General features: G+C 38.8%; 1 protein-coding gene across 1 annotated transcript in view; it reads left to right on the top strand.

The window, feature by feature from the left end:
• The first annotated feature begins 12,949 nt into the window (after positions 1 to 12,949).
• Positions 12,950 to 18,115, top strand: part of LOC150080148 (uncharacterized) — a 103,472-nt gene continuing 98,306 nt past the window's right edge. Inside the window, exon 1 of the mRNA XM_090381290.1 lies at positions 12,950 to 13,377. Within this exon, the coding sequence (XP_090237416.1) occupies positions 13,246 to 13,377 (132 nt within the window). The 5' untranslated portion in view covers positions 12,950 to 13,245. The remainder of the gene's footprint in view (positions 13,378 to 18,115) is intronic.

Raw genomic sequence — 18,115 nt, 5'->3', positions numbered from 1 at the left:
AATCAGATTACCTTGCAGGTGCCTAGTCTCCAGTCACTGCAATTTGAAGAAGTCAATCCTATCTTCGTAACTTCTGACTCTTCCTCCCCCAAATTCAGTGGCATACCAGGCAGAATTGCAATTTCGTTACTAAAGAAGGCGGTTTGTTTTGGAATTAATTGTTTAAATAGTTGTGTGTATAACCATTTATCTACAATTAGTTTCGACAGTAGGTGATTCGTGTGTTTTGTGCTCATTAAAATCAGTTATTTCAATGACTGATTTTAATGAGCAGCGATTTTGCATCAAATTTTGATTCAAAAAAATTAGGGAAAGTGCAAAAGAATCCAGGAATATCTTAAAAATAGCTTTTGGTAATGGTGCCATGCGTCTTTTGAAGACTTCTCATCAGTGGTTCAAAAAGTTTAAAGAGGAATGCAGATCATCTGTAGAAGATAATCTGCATTTCAACTTCAAAAAAAAAAGATTAAGTTGCTTGTATTTGTGATCTGATCAGGAGTAATCACTATTTAACTTCCCAAAGTTGCTAGCGAAACTGATATTTCTCATAGGATATATCAATCAATTTTAATTAGAAGGTTTGATAATGTTACATGGTTCTGCCAAGTTCCTGCCTTCACTCCTCATTAATACTCAGAGGATTAACCAGAGTTGTTGTTGTTTATTTTGTTTTTAGGAGCATTAGCAACTAAGGCTATATTTCTCCGGCGATATGCGGTGGTCATTCCCTGACGTTTCCGCATCCTCCATATTTGATCATTGGGTTGAACCGGGGTCTAATCAAGAAACGTGTGCTACGCCTTGCTGCTCCTGCCCACCCTGGCTACGGAGGTGCCTTAACCAGAGTACTCCCAATATTAATTCTAAAATATCTCAATTATTTTTTATCTAAAATAATTATTATAATAAGTTCTTTTTTTATATATACAGGGTGTTTCAGTTAAACGTTTCAGAACTTCTAAGAGGGGTAGGGTACATCCTGACAACTCGAAATCATATAGCAATGTGGGGTCGGAAATGCTTTCCTGAAGCGCTGTTGTACACAGAAACACCATAAAGAAAAGAGACCGTAAGTGAGAAATCGTTTTAATAATACATGAAAAGAAGCAAAAGGTACATGGATTAAAGTAAGTGTTCGAAGTTTCTTCCACGGGCTACAATGCACGCCTCACATCTCCGACGCATGGACATCCGAACATTCTGGAATACTCCAGGCGAATTTCGAATTTCTTGAACAAGAACGCCAAGTTAGTAGGATGGATGATTACACGAACGCAGAGTTAGCCGATATGCATTTGGCGTACGGGGCTGCAAATTGTAGTGGGCCAGCCGCACAGCGTTTTTACGCGGAACGATATCCGACGAGGCGTATTCCCAGTCATAATTTCTTTGCAAGACTGCACCAGAGGCTAGCTGAGAGAGGTTCATTTGAAAGAGCTGACAGGGACAGGGTAGGAACAGCACGGACTCCAGCCGTCGAACAGAATGTGCTGCAGCATGTACAGGGGAATCCAAGAACGAGTACACGAAGTCTAGCAAACGCAGTCGGGGTTTCCCATTGCAGCGTCTGGAGGATTCTCCGAGAACAAGACATGCATCCGTTTCACGTGCAGCGTGTCCAGACACAGCAACCGGAGGATTATGCACCTCGTATTGCTTTCGCACAGTGGTACCTTGGAAAATGTGCTACAAATCCCCTTTTTCCTGCTGATGTGTTGTTTTCCGATGAGGCATCCTTCACAAGGGAAGGAATTTTCAACACCATAACGACCATATCTGGGCGGTCGAGAACCCGCATGCAATACGACGTCGTGCAGCACAGATTCGATTTTCGGTCAATGTATGGGAGATCACCTCATCGGACCTTACCTGTTACCGTGTCGTCTAACCGGACCTATCTACTTGATCTTTCTGCAGAAAGTATTGCCACAACTTTTGAGAGATGAACAGATTTCTGCATCGACGCAACAGACAATGTGGTTCCAACACGATGGAGCCCCTGCCCATTATAGCGGAGATGATCGTAACTACCTGGATGTCACATTTGGTCAACAGTGGATCGGACGTGGTGGTCCCGTGCGTTGGCCTGCTCGGTCACCCGACCTATCATGTCTTGATTTTTATTTCTGGGGTCATATGAAATCGCTAGTTTATGACACCCCTGTTGACAATGCTGAGGAGCTGGTTGCAAGAATCGCAGTAGCTGCCGAAGAAATTCGAAATTCGCCTGGAGTATTCCAGAATGTTTGGATGTCCATGCGTCGGAGATGTGAGGCGTGCATTGTAGCCCGTGGAAGAAACTTCGAACACTTACTTTAATCCATGTACCTTTTGCTTCTTTTCATGTATTATTAAAACGATTTCTCACTTACGGTCTCTTTTCTTTATGGTGCTTCTGTGTACGACACCGCTTCAGGAAAGCATTTCCGACCCCACATTGCTATATGATTTCGAGTTGTCAGGATGTACCCTACCCCTCTTAGAAGTTCTGAAACGTTTAACTGAAACACCCTGTATATAAAAATACCAGCTCATGGATTATAATTTAATGCTAATTATAATTTAGGATATAAAATTTATTATTATATTTAATTATAATTCACTCAAAAATATGAATATTAATTCAAAATTAGTAATTAATATCTTAATATGAGAGGTATTTGAAATTTCGTAGACTGAGTATGAAGGTGTAGTGATGCAGTGTAAAACAATTCTGTACATAATACACTGAATTATTACCACCCCTATGAAAACTGAATGCGACAAGTTGACCACGTGAGATACGAGAGTATGGAGTTAGTCTACCTACGTAGCAAAGATAGTATCAGTAGGTAGTAAAATTCCGAGCATGATGGGTAAAAGGAAGGATTTATCGGACTTTCATAAAGGACAGATTGTGGGTACTCGACAAGCTGGTGCCTCGATTTCCCAAACGGCTGAACTGAAGTCAAAATGGCCAAACAATGACCCAACGGCAAAACTGAAAAGGTCAGTGAAAGGGTGATGTTAGAGGTGAGCACCAGGTTTGACAACTCATACAGGCGAACAGGCGCAGCACTGTTGAAGAGTTGACTACCCAATACAACATGGGCCAACCCGGAACAATATCTGGAATGACCATGCTTGGCATGCTAGACGTTTGGGCTATACCAGCAGGCGGCCCCTACAGCATCCTCTCCTAACCAAGGTTCATCAGTGTAAAAGACTCGCCTGGTGCAAAGAGCATGCAAGTTAGACGTTAGAAGACTGGAAGAAGCTGTGCGGGTTGGATGAGTCACATTATTTACTCCACACCATGGATAGTCGTGTACAGATTTGGCATCAACCACATGAGGTTCTTGATCCATAATGCAGGGTATCAAAAGTGCAGGCTGGTGGAGGCAGTGTGCATAGTATTAGGGTCAGGTGCCCGCTGTGGTTTCCCACATCTGCACCATATGTACACTGTAAAGAAATACAGAACTACTGTAAATGCCAGAAAAGTATTCTGTGTTGAATACGTAGTTTTGTGTTCAGTTCTGTTGGGTGTCCTGGCATTTGGCCGCAGGGCCCCAGGTGGAACCCCACGTTGCCCACACACACCGCTAGGAGGTAGCCAGGCTGCCCATTATTCTCTGGCTAGTCTCTGCAGGGTCGCCTAAACTTCCCGACAGAGACCAATTTTACAAAAAAAAAAAAAAAAAAGAGTTAGAGCGGGTCAGCTTTAGAGTCAAGAAAAGGAGGGACAGGTAGAAATATGGGGGATGAAGAAGAAGGCATCCCCCAGGTACAATGGAATACATCCATCAGGTGAAAGTAAGGGATGGAAGTGGGACAAAAGTTGCCATGAAAGAAAGCACAAGCGTAATCGCCATTTGGTAGAATCTTGTTGCTCTTCTCATTCAGGTCCGGTTGTGATGTCAATTTCAGTGGTGATGTCATCTGGTGTTCTGTGTCTAAATCAGTAGAGATATAAATAGGAATGCAGCTGTGGTTGTCCTATACTGGATCTTCTCAGATTTGGTGGTGGTATAGTCTCATTTGCTGGTAGGCCTCTGCATTGATTCCCAAAATATAGGTAGTTGTCTTCTCTTGGTTTTGATGATGATCGGGACAGTGACTATATCCATGGTAGGGTCTTCCGTCGTGCGAATAAGTCTTGCGCGTAAAGGCGACATAATATTCTTCTCTTTCGAGGATGTGCTGTTCTTGGTTTTAAGGAAGGTAATGTATCCTAGTCAGGAGGAGGCATCTCAAATCTTCATATATTTCGCACTCGTACATCAGGTGGTCCCAACTTTCGAGGGAACCTCAGAGGCATTGTGGATTTTCGGTGATCCCGAGTGCAGTGAGCTTTCCTCTGATAGATCCATGGCCAGTTAACAAAAGAGTGACATATAGGCCAGGGGAGAACCATGTGGGAGATTTTGGGTATACATGGTGGAGGCAGTTGTATGGTGTGGGGCATGTTTCACTGGCAGGAACTTGGACCTCTGGTGCATGTGGAACAACGTATCATGGTCTCTGCTAACACCAACTGCTTGCTGACTTTGTCCACCACACTATGTTGTACTTTTTCCCCAATGGCGATTGTGTCTTCCAAGGTAATAATGCCCTGAGCCATTGGGCACTTGTTGTGCAGGAATGGTTTGAGGAACACAGTTCTGACTTCTAACATATCGATTGGCCTCCCAACTTCCCCCATTATCAATTCCATACAGCACTCGTGGGACACTATGGAAAGGCATATCAGGCGTCTGGATACACCATTTACCTGCATTGCCAGGCATATTACTCACAGTTTGGTTGGCCATACCTCCCGAATGCTTCCAACATCTTGTTGAATCAATGCCACATTGGATAGCTGCTGTACTGAGGGAAAAAGGAGGACCTACGAAGAATTAGGTAGGTGGTTGTAATTTAGTGATCACTCCGTGTATATAACATTTCAACTAGTGTTCCATCTAGTTTCAATGATGTCCTTTTTTTTTTTTTAACTTCAGATCCTGAAGTGAATAAAATTGAGTGAAGGTGGAAATAAGGACGAAATCAGTCAACATGCAGTCCTTCAGTATTTGCAGGAAAGGTGCACGATCGCTGATCAAATCAAATTATTACTATTATATTAAGATAACTGATAATTGATTACATAAACCCGTATTTTGTGTCTGGAAATTGCGTGTGTTCTCTGGTAGATTTGCCTGTTTTGCTAGACGAAATAAACCCAGTTTCTGGGGGGGGGGGAAAACTTGCTATCTACGCCTGAGCCCGACTAACTCAGATATGGAGTTAAAAAAAAAAAAAAAAAAAAAAAAGCCCATTAAAGTTCCTCGCGTCATCGTCGGAATTCAAACCCGGGCCTTTTCCACCCGATTTGGGGAGGAAGGAAGGTGACAATACCACGATGCTTCTAGTCGATCACTCAAGTGACAATTTAGTGCATTGCCAGCATCTTGGACATCTCATATGGAAGTATATATACCACATAATTCTCGCTACGAAAAAGATCTCAGCGCGATGGGTCCCAAAGTTGCTGATAGCAAATAGGCACAAAAGTTGTGAAGTATACATCTCTACCGTTTCTAATTGGATCCAACAAATTTCCTTGCAAGATTTATGACAATGGATGAGATGCGAGTCCATCACTTTAAGCAAGAGACAAAAGGAGCAGTCCAAACAGTAGAAACACTCCCTTCAAAGAAATCCTGTTGACAGGGTAAAAGCATCGCTTTTTATATGCTGATGAAGTGGTGCTACTGGATTACTTTCAGAAAAGTCAGTTTCAGGGGATTATTAGACAGAACTTGTGAGGCGCTTCTTTGAAAAGATCGAAGACAAACGTCAAGGAAAACACAGAAAAGAGTTTTGTTCCACCAAAACCACATGTCTGCTCAAAATCTGTCATTGCCATGGCTGCACTGCATGAATGAAATCTTAAACCATCCCCTAAATTCATCAGATCTAGTTCCATGGGGCCTTGGCAAGTTCCCTAATTTAAAATATATGCTACGTGGTTGGCATCTATTTTTCCACTGACTGTGACGTAGTAGTAGTGGCATGTGATACAAGAAGGCAAGTGTATGAGCTTATGCAGCATCAGCCAAAAAATAAAATAATAAAATAAATAATAATAAAATAAAAAATTACATAACAATTCCCTCTAAATGTTTGTCCAGTTCCTCCTTAAATGTATTTAACCTATCAACTTCCACAACGACAGATGGAAGTATGTTCCAGCAATTAACCACCCGCTGGCTAAAGGCAAATTTCTGCACATCTATTCTACATCTGTCTTTCTTCAATTTGAATGTATGCCCCCTTAGCTTCGTAATCTGAACAAATGGAAGAATCCCATTTGAATTCAGCGTGCTCAACCCATTCAAGGCCTTATACACCTCAATCAGGTGCCTGGTCTCCAACCGCTGCAATTTGCAGAACTTAATCCTCTCTCGGTAAGAGGATCCCTTCATTTCCCTCACCAATCTTGTTGCCCATATCTCTACAAGTTCCAGGAAATATACATCCTTCCTAAAATGATGCCTCCAGACCTGTACGCAGTACTCAAAACGTGGCCTAACCATTGCCTTGGAAAAGGAGGGACAATCACCTCTTTTTCCCTGCTAGTAAAATTCCTGTATATCATTGAAAATACCCCATGAGTTGCTCTGGATGCCTGTCTGCACTGCTCAAAAAACTTCATATTTGACTGCACAATTACCCCCAGGTCTTTTTCATTCTCTACTCTACCACCTTAAGTGTAGTACCATACAATTGGTACGTTTCTCTGGTGTTACTTTTACCCATATGCAGTACTTTGCATTTGTCAAGGTTAAATTCAGTTGCCACTTCTCAGCCCATTTTCGCAAATATTCTAGATCCTGTTGCAGTAGCACTCTGCTATTATTGCCATTAACAACTCAGCCAACATTTGTATCATCTACAACTTCGGCACTAAGCCTGATATACCTTCATCAATATCATTGATAAATATACAAAACAACAGTGGACCCAACACCGAAACCTGTGCGACTCCACTAATAATATTAGTGGAGTCGCACAGGTTTCGGTGTAATGGGAGAAGACAGAGGGTTACCACCCTCTGTCTTCTCCCACTCAACCATCATTTTATCCATTGTAGCAACTTACCCTTTATACCATTCTACTCCAATTTGTACAGTAGTCTTCCATGCTCAATAGTGTCAAAAGCTTGCCTGAAATCCAAATATATGATATACATGTTGCTGTGGTTGATGCATTCCTGCAAGCCTAAAAGATAAATGTCTTCACAGATGGAATCAACGCATTTCAGCACTAATGGAAAAACTGTGACACCGATTTTATGGGTCTGGTAATATGTTGCTTTTCAATGTTCGCTTTGGGAGATTTATAAGTAACATGTTATCAGACTCCTCAAATAAATCCTTCATACCACAAGTATCTCAAATACCACAAATTTTCGAAATGCTCCTTCAATAGCTCGTGGTGTCTTGTCAAAGATGAACGAAATTTTTCTAGCACGGATAAGGAGGTGATTATCCCATTGTATAAGGCAATGGTCATGCCACATCTTGAGTACTGTATGCAGGTCTGGAAGCCTTATTTTAAGAAAGATGTAGAGCTGTTGGAACGAGTACTGAGAAGGGGAACGAGATTAGTGAAGGGAACAAAGGGTTGCTCTTACCAAGAAAGGCTTATGTTTTGCAGATTACAGTGTCTGGAGACTACGCACCTGCGAGGTGATCTGATTGAGTTGTATAAAGCCTTGAATGGTTTGAGCGTGCTCAATGCTGATGGGATTCTTCCTCTTTCTCAGAATAATTAATGACAGGGCCACTAGGATTAATAGAAGATAAACGAGAGACCAGCAGCAGAAGAACCGAAAAGCAGATGTAACCGCCAGCTTGGGAAAGAAGACTTCAGCAGAAGATAGAAGAATTAAGAGTCAAGATAGGCCAATTGACCCAGTACTAACGGGGTAACAGGAGTAAGGATTTGATTGGAAAAGTAAAGAGCATCCTGAAGAGAGACGGCGTACACAGCAAACGTGAGACAAAAAAATCAAAGAGGAGAGTACTTGGACACACTGAAGCAGTCCCTCCTCGCACACAGCAAGAGAATATGCCAATACAAAGAGTTCCCAGAGGAAAATAAACAACGGAATCTTCGATGAGGACCAAAAAGCCTTCTACAGGAGTCTCGGAGAAGACGGGAAAGACTGAAACGGACCAACCGAACAGAAGACGATTGAGGAATTCTGGTGCAACGTATGGACCAGGGAATGAAGACCTAACAGCTGAGCTCTAGTTTTATGACGGCTATTATAGAACTAGAACGCAAGAAAACCAAGTACGTACAAGAGACGAGAGAGTAGGAGATTCGGGAAGAAATCAAACAGACGATCAAGAACTCTCACAACTGGCGAACTTCAGGAATAGATAACGTCCACAACTACTGGTACAAGAAGCTCACTTGCATACACAAGCACCTGGCAGAGCAGGTCACCCGAATGATAAGGCACCCAAAGACATTCCCGACGTTTCTCACTCAAGGAATCATATTTCTGAAGCCTAAAGACGAAGAACAAGAAACCCGGTGAAATATAGTCCAATCACCTGCCGCCCAACAATGTACAAGATCCTGACCAGCTGCATAACCAGGAAAATATCAGACCACTTGGAGAGCCAAAACATAATGGCCGAACAGCAGAAAGGCTGCAAGCGCCTGAGCAAAGGATGAAAGGAGCAATTAACCGTAGATGCCGCGGTTATGGAGAAAGCCTACAAGAAGCGTCATAATATGTACATAGTCTACATCGATTACTGTAAGGCATTCGATTCCGTACCTTATAGCTGGCTAATAGAGGCGCTGAAATCTAGAAAATCAATCCGATAGTCACAAACAAAATTCCTAGGAGAAAGGATGGCGAAATGGAATATAACCATCAAGGTCACGAACATCACGACCAGGCCAATCATCAATCGGAGAGGAAATCTTTCAGGGAGATGCCCTGAGCCCACTGTGGTTCTGTCTAGCAATTAACCGGCTGTCCATCATGCTCAACAGCAGCAAGTACAGATATAACTTCAAAGAAGGAAGAACCTGTACACTCTCAGAACTTATGTATATCGATAACCTCAAGCTCTACGCGGGAACCGAGAAGCAACTCCTGCAACTACTCCGGATCACTGAAGGATTGAGCAATGATATTAGGATGGAATTTGGTCTAGACAAATGCAAGACCCACTGATTGCACCAGGGAAAATTAGTCAACCGAAACTAGCAGCTGCAGACTGGTAAAGAGATCGAAGTCATGGCAGAGGGAGAGGCCTACAAATATCTGGAGATGATACAGTCTCTGCAGTTACATCACAAGGAAATTAAGGCCTGCCCTAATTTCCTTGTGCCTCCAATGTTGCACCATTGTTGTCAAGGTTATGTGGTATTATTTGCTGATTGAGGTGGTCTGTGAATCTCCGCAAGGTTCTATTGGGCCTCTGCCTTGGCTTATTTTTATTATTATTATTAGCCATATGGTGCAAGGAAGCCTGAGGCTTATGCTGCTCCAGCCAAAAAAAATTACTGAATTACCCTGAGAGAGAGGAAATCACTAAGAAAGAGGAGAATGATGATATCCATCTCAGGACCCTGGGTGTGCCAAGCCCATACTCACTAGATGTGAGCCTCTGGGGTAATATCTATGATGAGTTGCTCTAAATAAAAAACAAAGAGAAATTTCTGTATATAATTCCTAGTTACTGCCACCGCAGTTGAAAGAGTTTACATTTTCGTTACAGCGCTGTTTCTTTTCAAAGGAATTGATTGAAAACGGACCTTGCATTCTGTGTGTATCGAAGCTTATTGCTTTGATATCTCAAAGTACGAGCGAGTCCATCTTCCTTACCCAAGAACAGTCCCGGAAACTCAAACGGCAGGATGGGCTCCAATCAATTTCGCATGCGATTTATTGCGTGGTGAAATCCACCCATCAAAAAATCAGTCTCATACGTATTATTTCATTTTAGTTACTTTAGTTTTCTATTTTATTATTATTTTTAAAATTTTATGTTATATTATTTTATTTGTTTCAGAGATGTATGCTGTTACATTTTACGTTTGAAGACTGAATGGAGTCTAGGTCAAAAGTTGATGCTGATGAAGGTGCAAATTGTGGAGTTAAACTAAATTTATACACTATCGGCGAATAAATTTCAATGGAAAAGGCTAATTAAAGGAACAAATAAATAAAAGCGAATAATGCTGTGTTCTTTTCTTGGGTAACTGTTTTTTTTTTTTTTTTTTTTCCACATTAATTTAGTAGCTTGCAAATTTGAAAGTCGTAGGGCGTTCTGAAGACTTCAGCAAGTTTTCAAGGACAAATGGACATTAAAATGCTTGTGAAAATTTGATCAAGTTTTCGCAAGCATTTTAATGTCCATTTGTCCCCTTTCATTTATCTGCTGATCCAACGCAATGCTAATTCCCCCCCCCCCCCAGCGATACAAAAAAAATACTCCGTATTATAGGACTAAAAGACTTGAAGAGAACTGGCTGATATACTTAAAAAGAATTGACTAAGAGACTTCAGAAAATTGAAAAGTCAGGAAATCAAGAAGGTAAACAAATAAGGCGCCCATAGCCTGTTCCGTCGACAGTCTGGAGAATGCGTCGGCAGCTTCGCTCTGTCGAAAGTAAGAAGAATGCGTCGGCAGCACAGAGATTGTGCGGGCAATTTCGTTGCGGAAGGAAAATATTGCCGCAAGACCATACCAAGTTTTCACGGAGAATGGCTAAATTTCGAGTGGGACATCACCGGACAAGTCAAACTCAGACACGTCCTGGAAAATCTATACATGGTTATAAGATGGAAAGAAAACACAGTTGTGCCCCCGCATCCGCAGATTCAGTTACCCGCGGTTAACCACGAAAAAAAAAAAAAAAAAACTTAACACTTACTACTCGAATGTCCAATACGATGCTTCCCTTTATTTTTCACGATGTCGATTTTAAATTGAATTGGTTCCCTTTATTTTTTACAATGTCACGTATTGTTTGTTCACCAACATTGTATTGGTTCTTTAGAGATTTTTGAAAACGGATGCACCGTTTTCAAACTTTTGAATAACTTCAAGTTTTTGTTTAATCTGAAAGCACAACTCTTGCGTTTGCCCATCATTTTCGCGATTTCTAAACAAAATAAAAAACCGACATCTCTGACGTAAATAATGAAACAAAATTTGTCCTTTTGTGGTGCGACGCAACACAACAATCGACGCGACGCACTAAATCAAACTAAACATTTGTTCTCTCTTGTTTTTTTTCTCTTTTGTTTTGAGTGGTAGGTGTGAAGACAGCTGGGGTTGCAAGATAATAGGTACTCTCCCAATGCGACTTATAACGCCGGTTCTTGTCGCTTATTTACGACTTGCAAAATATCTGTTTATATCTATTCAAGCTATTACTTGAATTTTTATGATTTCTGGTTGTTTTTTTTTTTTTTTATTTGGAGTATTGAAGTGTCCCGGGTAATCCAATCCCCGTAAATCGAGAGTCTGCTGTACTTTATTATTACCGTATTTAATGTCTTACTGTGTGTTTAATTTATCAGTTAAACTTTATTATACGTTTAAAGTTTTTTGCGTTTATATAACGTGATTTTTTTGTATGTATGTAAAAAAAAAAAATCACGTTATATATGGGATCAGCAGGTGTTCGCTTATATCCGCGGTTTCAGCCATCCACGGTAGGTTTTGGAACCAATACGGGTTCCAAGACCCATATCCGCGGGGTATCCCCCGCGGATACGGGGATCTTACTGTATACTCTATAAAATAAAAGTATTTTTGTTTGGATCTGTACCAGATTTTGTTTGGTCGTTCCAGAATATAAACTCTGCAACGACCCGATAATTTTGTTTCTTATTTTGATCTATTAAAAGAAGAGCTCTTTATTATTTTTTTAAATGCTCAAAATTAGAATATAAGAGTTATAAAATAAATATTCTTTAAAACAAAAAAATTCTTAGTAATTTTATCAACATATAGATATGTTTTATGTACCTGACGGATGTGTACCCTTTTAACCCAGGTTCACTACATTGTATGCATTGAGTGGTGTTTATATATATATACACACACAGTATAGGCAATGAATGTATAGTACAAGTGCGTAAGTTGGTAAGGGAGGAGATGCTATTCTTGAGTTTCGTTCTGACCCTTACAAACCTTGTTGTCCATAAAGTACCGAAGAATATTTAAACAAATATTCCAGGGCCTCTGGGGAAATACCCCATGGTGAAACTACCATGCCACTAGATCTGCCGGGAGGGCTGCGGAGAAAGAATTACCAAAGGTTGGGTATGATATGGTAAAACGGCTCTTTTGAAAATCGCCGGTTGATGTTTAGAATTTGTAGTTATGAAACTGGGACGAGTCTCTCCTCCCCACCAACTTTAGGCTCCTGAGCAAGTTTTATCTTTATGAGTGCTGCTGCTGTGAGCAGTGAAAATATGAACATTCATTTTTGCAGTAATCAGAGATCGAAATAGAAAATTTTACGAAAGGAAACGCTTTTTAATGATACTGTATATCTTATTTTAATCAAGTATATATTTGGCATTACCAGTATGACGAATTGGAACGACGTTTCACTGATTCTAGTCCATTCAGTGCCCTGGCCGTACTTGTGTTACCATCACGATTACTGGTTTGTTGGGTAGTGGCACCTTATTGCAGATAGTCGACAACTTCTTGAAAGGGAAATGACACTTACTGATGGTGCAATATCGAGGAAGCTATTGGGAATGACTAAGAAATGCGCCATTAGGGAATTTGTTTTGTCTTTCGCTGATCATAGCAAAAGAACGACATCCTGTTGTTATATACATAAACTTTTTTTCTTTGCTTGAAACCTTTTTTAAGTTTATTTTTTATTTTGACACTAGAGGGTTTATAAAATAACTCACGAAGCCGTGCATCAGGTTTTTGCGATATATGTACTCATCTCAGCTGTTTTGTGTTAATGAGTAAAATGACGATTAACAGTAAATGATTTTATTTTGCTTTTAGCGAAACAGGTTTTCCCGATTAGACCACGTGCTCGGATAAACGTATCGCTTATTACGTATGTATTAGTTAATGTTAGAAGTGAAGTGTGGATGTGCATTCGATCATCAAATACGTACTTGAAGAGATATACAGATACCCTGATATCTTTTTGTATTAAAAGTCCTCTTAGTTTTCGAAGACGCGTGTTCATCAAGAACTACTCATGAATTTAGGAAGCGTTTTTATAACTGGAGCTAACAGAGGAATTGGACTGGAATTTGTAAAACAGTTTATTGCTCTACCGAAGCCTCCACATCATGTGTTTGCGGCATGCAGAGATCCTGATAGAGGGAAGGTGAGTGCTTTTGTATATATTTTTTAGTTATGTCACAGATCTATAACACCAGAAAAAAACATTTCTCCATCATATCAAAATACATTTTTATGCAGCTTGCACAAGTCATGTATTTTTATATGATGAAGATCAGCTGTTAACGACTATATTCTCAATGTTCGGTGGCGAGACTTAGATGGGTCCTGGTAAAACAACCACAACCCATTCCTTTTAAATAACAACTAAGATCCCAGCTAATTACCCAATATGAAATTCAGGTGCTTGATTTTCTTCACGATGCCACAGTCTTCATCTAATTAAGCCTGTGTATTGATTTACCTGTCTAGAATTAAAAGGCACTCAATGTTCAGAGGAAAAATTTCCCCTAACGGACTTTAATATCATTTATTTGCATATTCTGTGCGATTTGTTTTATTGAAAATATATTGGGTATTAATCATTATAGTCGGGATATATGATATCTGAATGATATATGATATCTGAATGATTGAAAATATGATAAATAAAACAACGTTGTGGAAGTTGATAGGTTAAATAAATTTAAGGAGGATCTGGACAAATATTTAGAGGGTTTTTTTTTGGCTGATGCTGCATAAGCTCATATGCTTGCTTTCTTGCATCACATGTCACTACTACTACTACTGCTTTATAAGGCAATTGTAAGACCACACTTGGAGTACTGTTTTCAGTTATGGAGACTGCACCTAAAAAAACACATTGAGCTTTGTGAAAGGGTCCAGAGATGGGCAAAGTGCCTCGTGAGATTGGCAAAAGGGTGAGGGAAGACTTTGAATATGTGGATTACAGAGCTTGGAAACTGGGTGCCATAGAGGAGACTTGATTGAGGTGTATAAGGCTCAGAGAGGTGAAAATTAAATGAATAAGAATGGAATTTCACTATTATAAATATTTCCAGAACTAGGGGGGTCATAAACTCAAATTACAGGGGAAGAGGATTAGACAGGATTGCTTTAGCCAGTGAGTTGTTGATAACTGGAATAAGTTGCCTCCATGGGGTTGTTGAGGATGTCAGCTTTGAAAATTCAAAGGTCAGCTGGGTAGGTACTTATGTGAAGGAGTCAAATAGGTTATTTTATTTTTTATTTATATTTTTAATTTAATTATTTTTATTTTTTTGTGCCAGTGCAGCAAAAGGGCTTCCTTTGAATTCCTTGCACCATATGGCTAATACTAATTACAGATAATAATCCCGTATCAATTTTTATATCTATAAATGTTTTTAGCCACCTAAATTCTTGGGCTCATAGTACTTGCTTAGTTTGCTTTATCCAATGATTTATGGAAGCAAAATACTTGTGTTCCTTTTAAGTGTGGCTCTACTCAGAACTGTGATGATTTTATTAATAATTTCCATGCCCATGTAAGAGACAGTCTTGCTTCTCCATACTAATATATTGTATTGATGGGTGTAATGTTGTATGCAGTTAAACTACTTTCATGACAAAATTAAATTAATTAAAAATTAAATTAAATTAAATCTTTATTTTATTGCTTAATAAGTAAAATATATAGTAATTGATCAGTAGAGATTTCCCAAAATAATTATTTCCCTATTCTTTCTTGCAGTTATTTCCCAATTACATATACTCTCTCTTTTTTGGAATAAAGAAGTTACACATGATTAGCCCAATGATTTCCAGAGCTATCTAACAGTTCTGTAATATTTGAATTTCACATTATTGTATGTGAAGCAGACAACTTTCTCCTAACATACAGCAGATCCTGAATGAGGTGGCAAAGTTGATTTTTCTTTGAGGAAATGTTCATGCTTTTCTAGATTATTTCAAAATTCTACCTAAAATTCCAGCAGCAACAGGAACTAGTGGCGTAATAGCAGCATTTTCTTTGAAATATTATTATGCAACAAGTACAGATTTAGGAAAAGGAAAACCAGTATCTAATTGAGCAGGAACTGTTGTTTCATTAATTGGGGGAAATTTTTTTTTTGTTTCTTATTGCTATTTTAAAGAATACCAATTAAACTGAACATTATTGTAAATAATTCTCCATATATGTATTTATGTCATATCTAGGTTAATAGTAATTTCAGTTATTAGAGTTGACCTAAAAAAAAAACTCAACCATCTTTGTTAGCTTAGTTTGTGTGTGCAGGGAATTCATGTAATTATTATTTAAATGATTTAATTTTTTTGGTTTTCACAATTTTTATGCGAATTCTTTTTTAGAACTAAAGTTATTGTTGTAAAAATTAATTATATTTTTTAATACTTACTTTTTAATATTTACTATACAACAGAATATTATACAATCTCAGCATTCATACTTGTGCATTGGGCAACACAATGGATATCTCCAAGGCAAAATGTTCTGGTCCCATAGGAGGTAGTTATTGTCAATGATTTTACTGTCAGGGAAATATATTGTGCAAGAATTATAGGTGGAATAGTACCACCTTATGTCTGCCGGGGGCAAAAGTAGAAGGCATTGTAAAGCAGATATCATCTTTTATGGGCACAAAAGGTGGTATTGTTATATACATAGCAAAATGTTATAGCAATGTTGAGAAAAAGTCGCAAGTTAAGTTAAATTTGATAGTGTCTATGGCAGTGGTTTTCAACTGGGGTACATTCCAGGGGTGCCACGTAATTTAGATTTAAGTTACTTAAACTTATTATTTTTTTAAAATTTATATGTTTATTTCATTATAAAAAGGTGTACAGTATCTTTTTAATTTTGTGGTGATCTATAATTGATGTTTACTTAGTACCTCTATATAAAAAATAAAATTATTATATACTGTGTATATATATATATATATATATATATATATATATATATATACTATCATTGAATTATATTAATTAAAGTTAAATCATAATGAAATGAATAAATAAATAAATCCTTAAGAATTCATTAGAGGCAGCAACATGCAATTCCTCCATATGAAGCTGAAATACATCCAATATTTTTAATTAAATAAAATAAAACATAAGCCAGTAGTATGGCAAAAACTGTAGAGCGAAAATTAACATAAAAATAACCCAAATAAACAATCGAACAAAAAAAAGAATAGATATAAATAGTAGCCCAGAAACCCTTGTATAATTTTGATCTTTAAATCCAATTAACAAAACTATACAAATTTTAGGATAATGCCAATTATTTATTAATTTAGCGGTACCCCCCCGAGAGGTACCAGTTCCGGAAGACGTGAAATATCACCAAAAGAGGGTTAAAGGAACTACCAAACGATAACAAAATCAAAATAAATTAAAATAAAATAGACTGACCATCATGCCCCATCTCGACAGAGGACCACGAGGCCAATAATGGTCATGGAATCGCTGCATTTCAATCGCTGTACAAATCGTCGCCATGGTGAAAAGATCGAAGTACCAATTCACCCTCCCTCCTCCGATCGATCCACCAATGCAGAGGATTTGCACGGCGGTGGTCCTTATGCAGCGAAAAATAAAATATAGAACAGACAGCACTCTAGAGCAGAGCCACACCACTGACATACTGTAAGCTGAATCAGCTTATATAGAAAGAAAAAAAAAAAAAAAAAAAAAGAATAGATGGCGGCACAGGCGTTGCTAAATTAGCATATCGACACATTACTATTGAATTATATTAAATGTTGACGAAAGTTAAATTATAATAAAATAAATATTTAATTAATCATTCATTAGAGGCAGCAACTTGCAATTCCTCCATATGAAGCCGAAATATATACTATCATTGAATTATATTAATTAAAGTTAAATCATAATGAAGTGAATAAATAAATAAATCCTTAAGAATTCATTAGAGGCAGCAACATGCAATTCCTCCATATGAAGCTGAAATACATCCAATATTTTTAATTAAATAAAATAAAACATAAGCCAGTAGTATGGCAAAAACTGTAGAGCGAAAATTAACATAAAAATAACCCAAATAAACAATCGAACGAAAAAAAGAATAGATATAAATAGTAGCCCAGAAACCCTTGTATAATTTTGATCTTTAAATCCAATTAACAAAACTATACAAATTTTAGGATAATGTCAATTATTTATTAATTTAGCGGTACCCCCCCGAGAGGTATTAGACTCCAAACTTCAATTTAATGCCCACTTAGACATGCTCCTCACACGTGTTTCAACACTCCGGTGCATAGCAAAACATTATCTGTATATCACTGATAAAAAGACAACCGTGAAGTACATAAGAATAGTTATCTTTCCACTTTTACTCTATGCTGCTGAAATTTGGGTGTCAGCAGCACCGTAAATAAAGAAACCACTCTTTGCCACAGAATTCTGGTTCCTAAAGCAGGCCAACAGGAAGCACAACCTTCCAGCTCTGATTTGCACCACGCAGCTTGCCAACTCTCTCGGGATTCCACAGCTTCACACTTTAATCGACGACCAATGCCTCGTACCAACAGTCAAGATGATAACAGGCATAATTGCAACACCTTCATTCTGGGATACCTGTGGTTGGAGGATTCCCCCTGCTGCCCTTAGGGTCAATCCCAAACTCTACTCACGTTCAGCAAGACTCCATCTCTCGGACAGGTTCCTCCCTCAGTAGATGCTCAAGCAAACCCAGGCACTTGATGCCGACCTGAACAAATTCGCCATCGACCGGACTTACCAGAAAAAAAATTATGACCAGCAGGACAAATTAGCAATCACTGATATGTACCTTGCATCTGCTCCTGTCTGATTGAGCTGGTGCTCTTATCTCGATGTTAAGCCAGCTTGATCAG

The sequence above is a fragment of the Mastigoproctus giganteus genome, chromosome 9 (genome assembly GCF_048544385.1).
Source record: "Mastigoproctus giganteus isolate SK-2022 chromosome 9, ASM4854438v1, whole genome shotgun sequence".
Classification (NCBI taxonomy): Eukaryota; Metazoa; Arthropoda; class Arachnida; order Uropygi; family Thelyphonidae; genus Mastigoproctus; species Mastigoproctus giganteus.
This window is presented reverse-complemented; position numbering and strand designations above follow the sequence as displayed.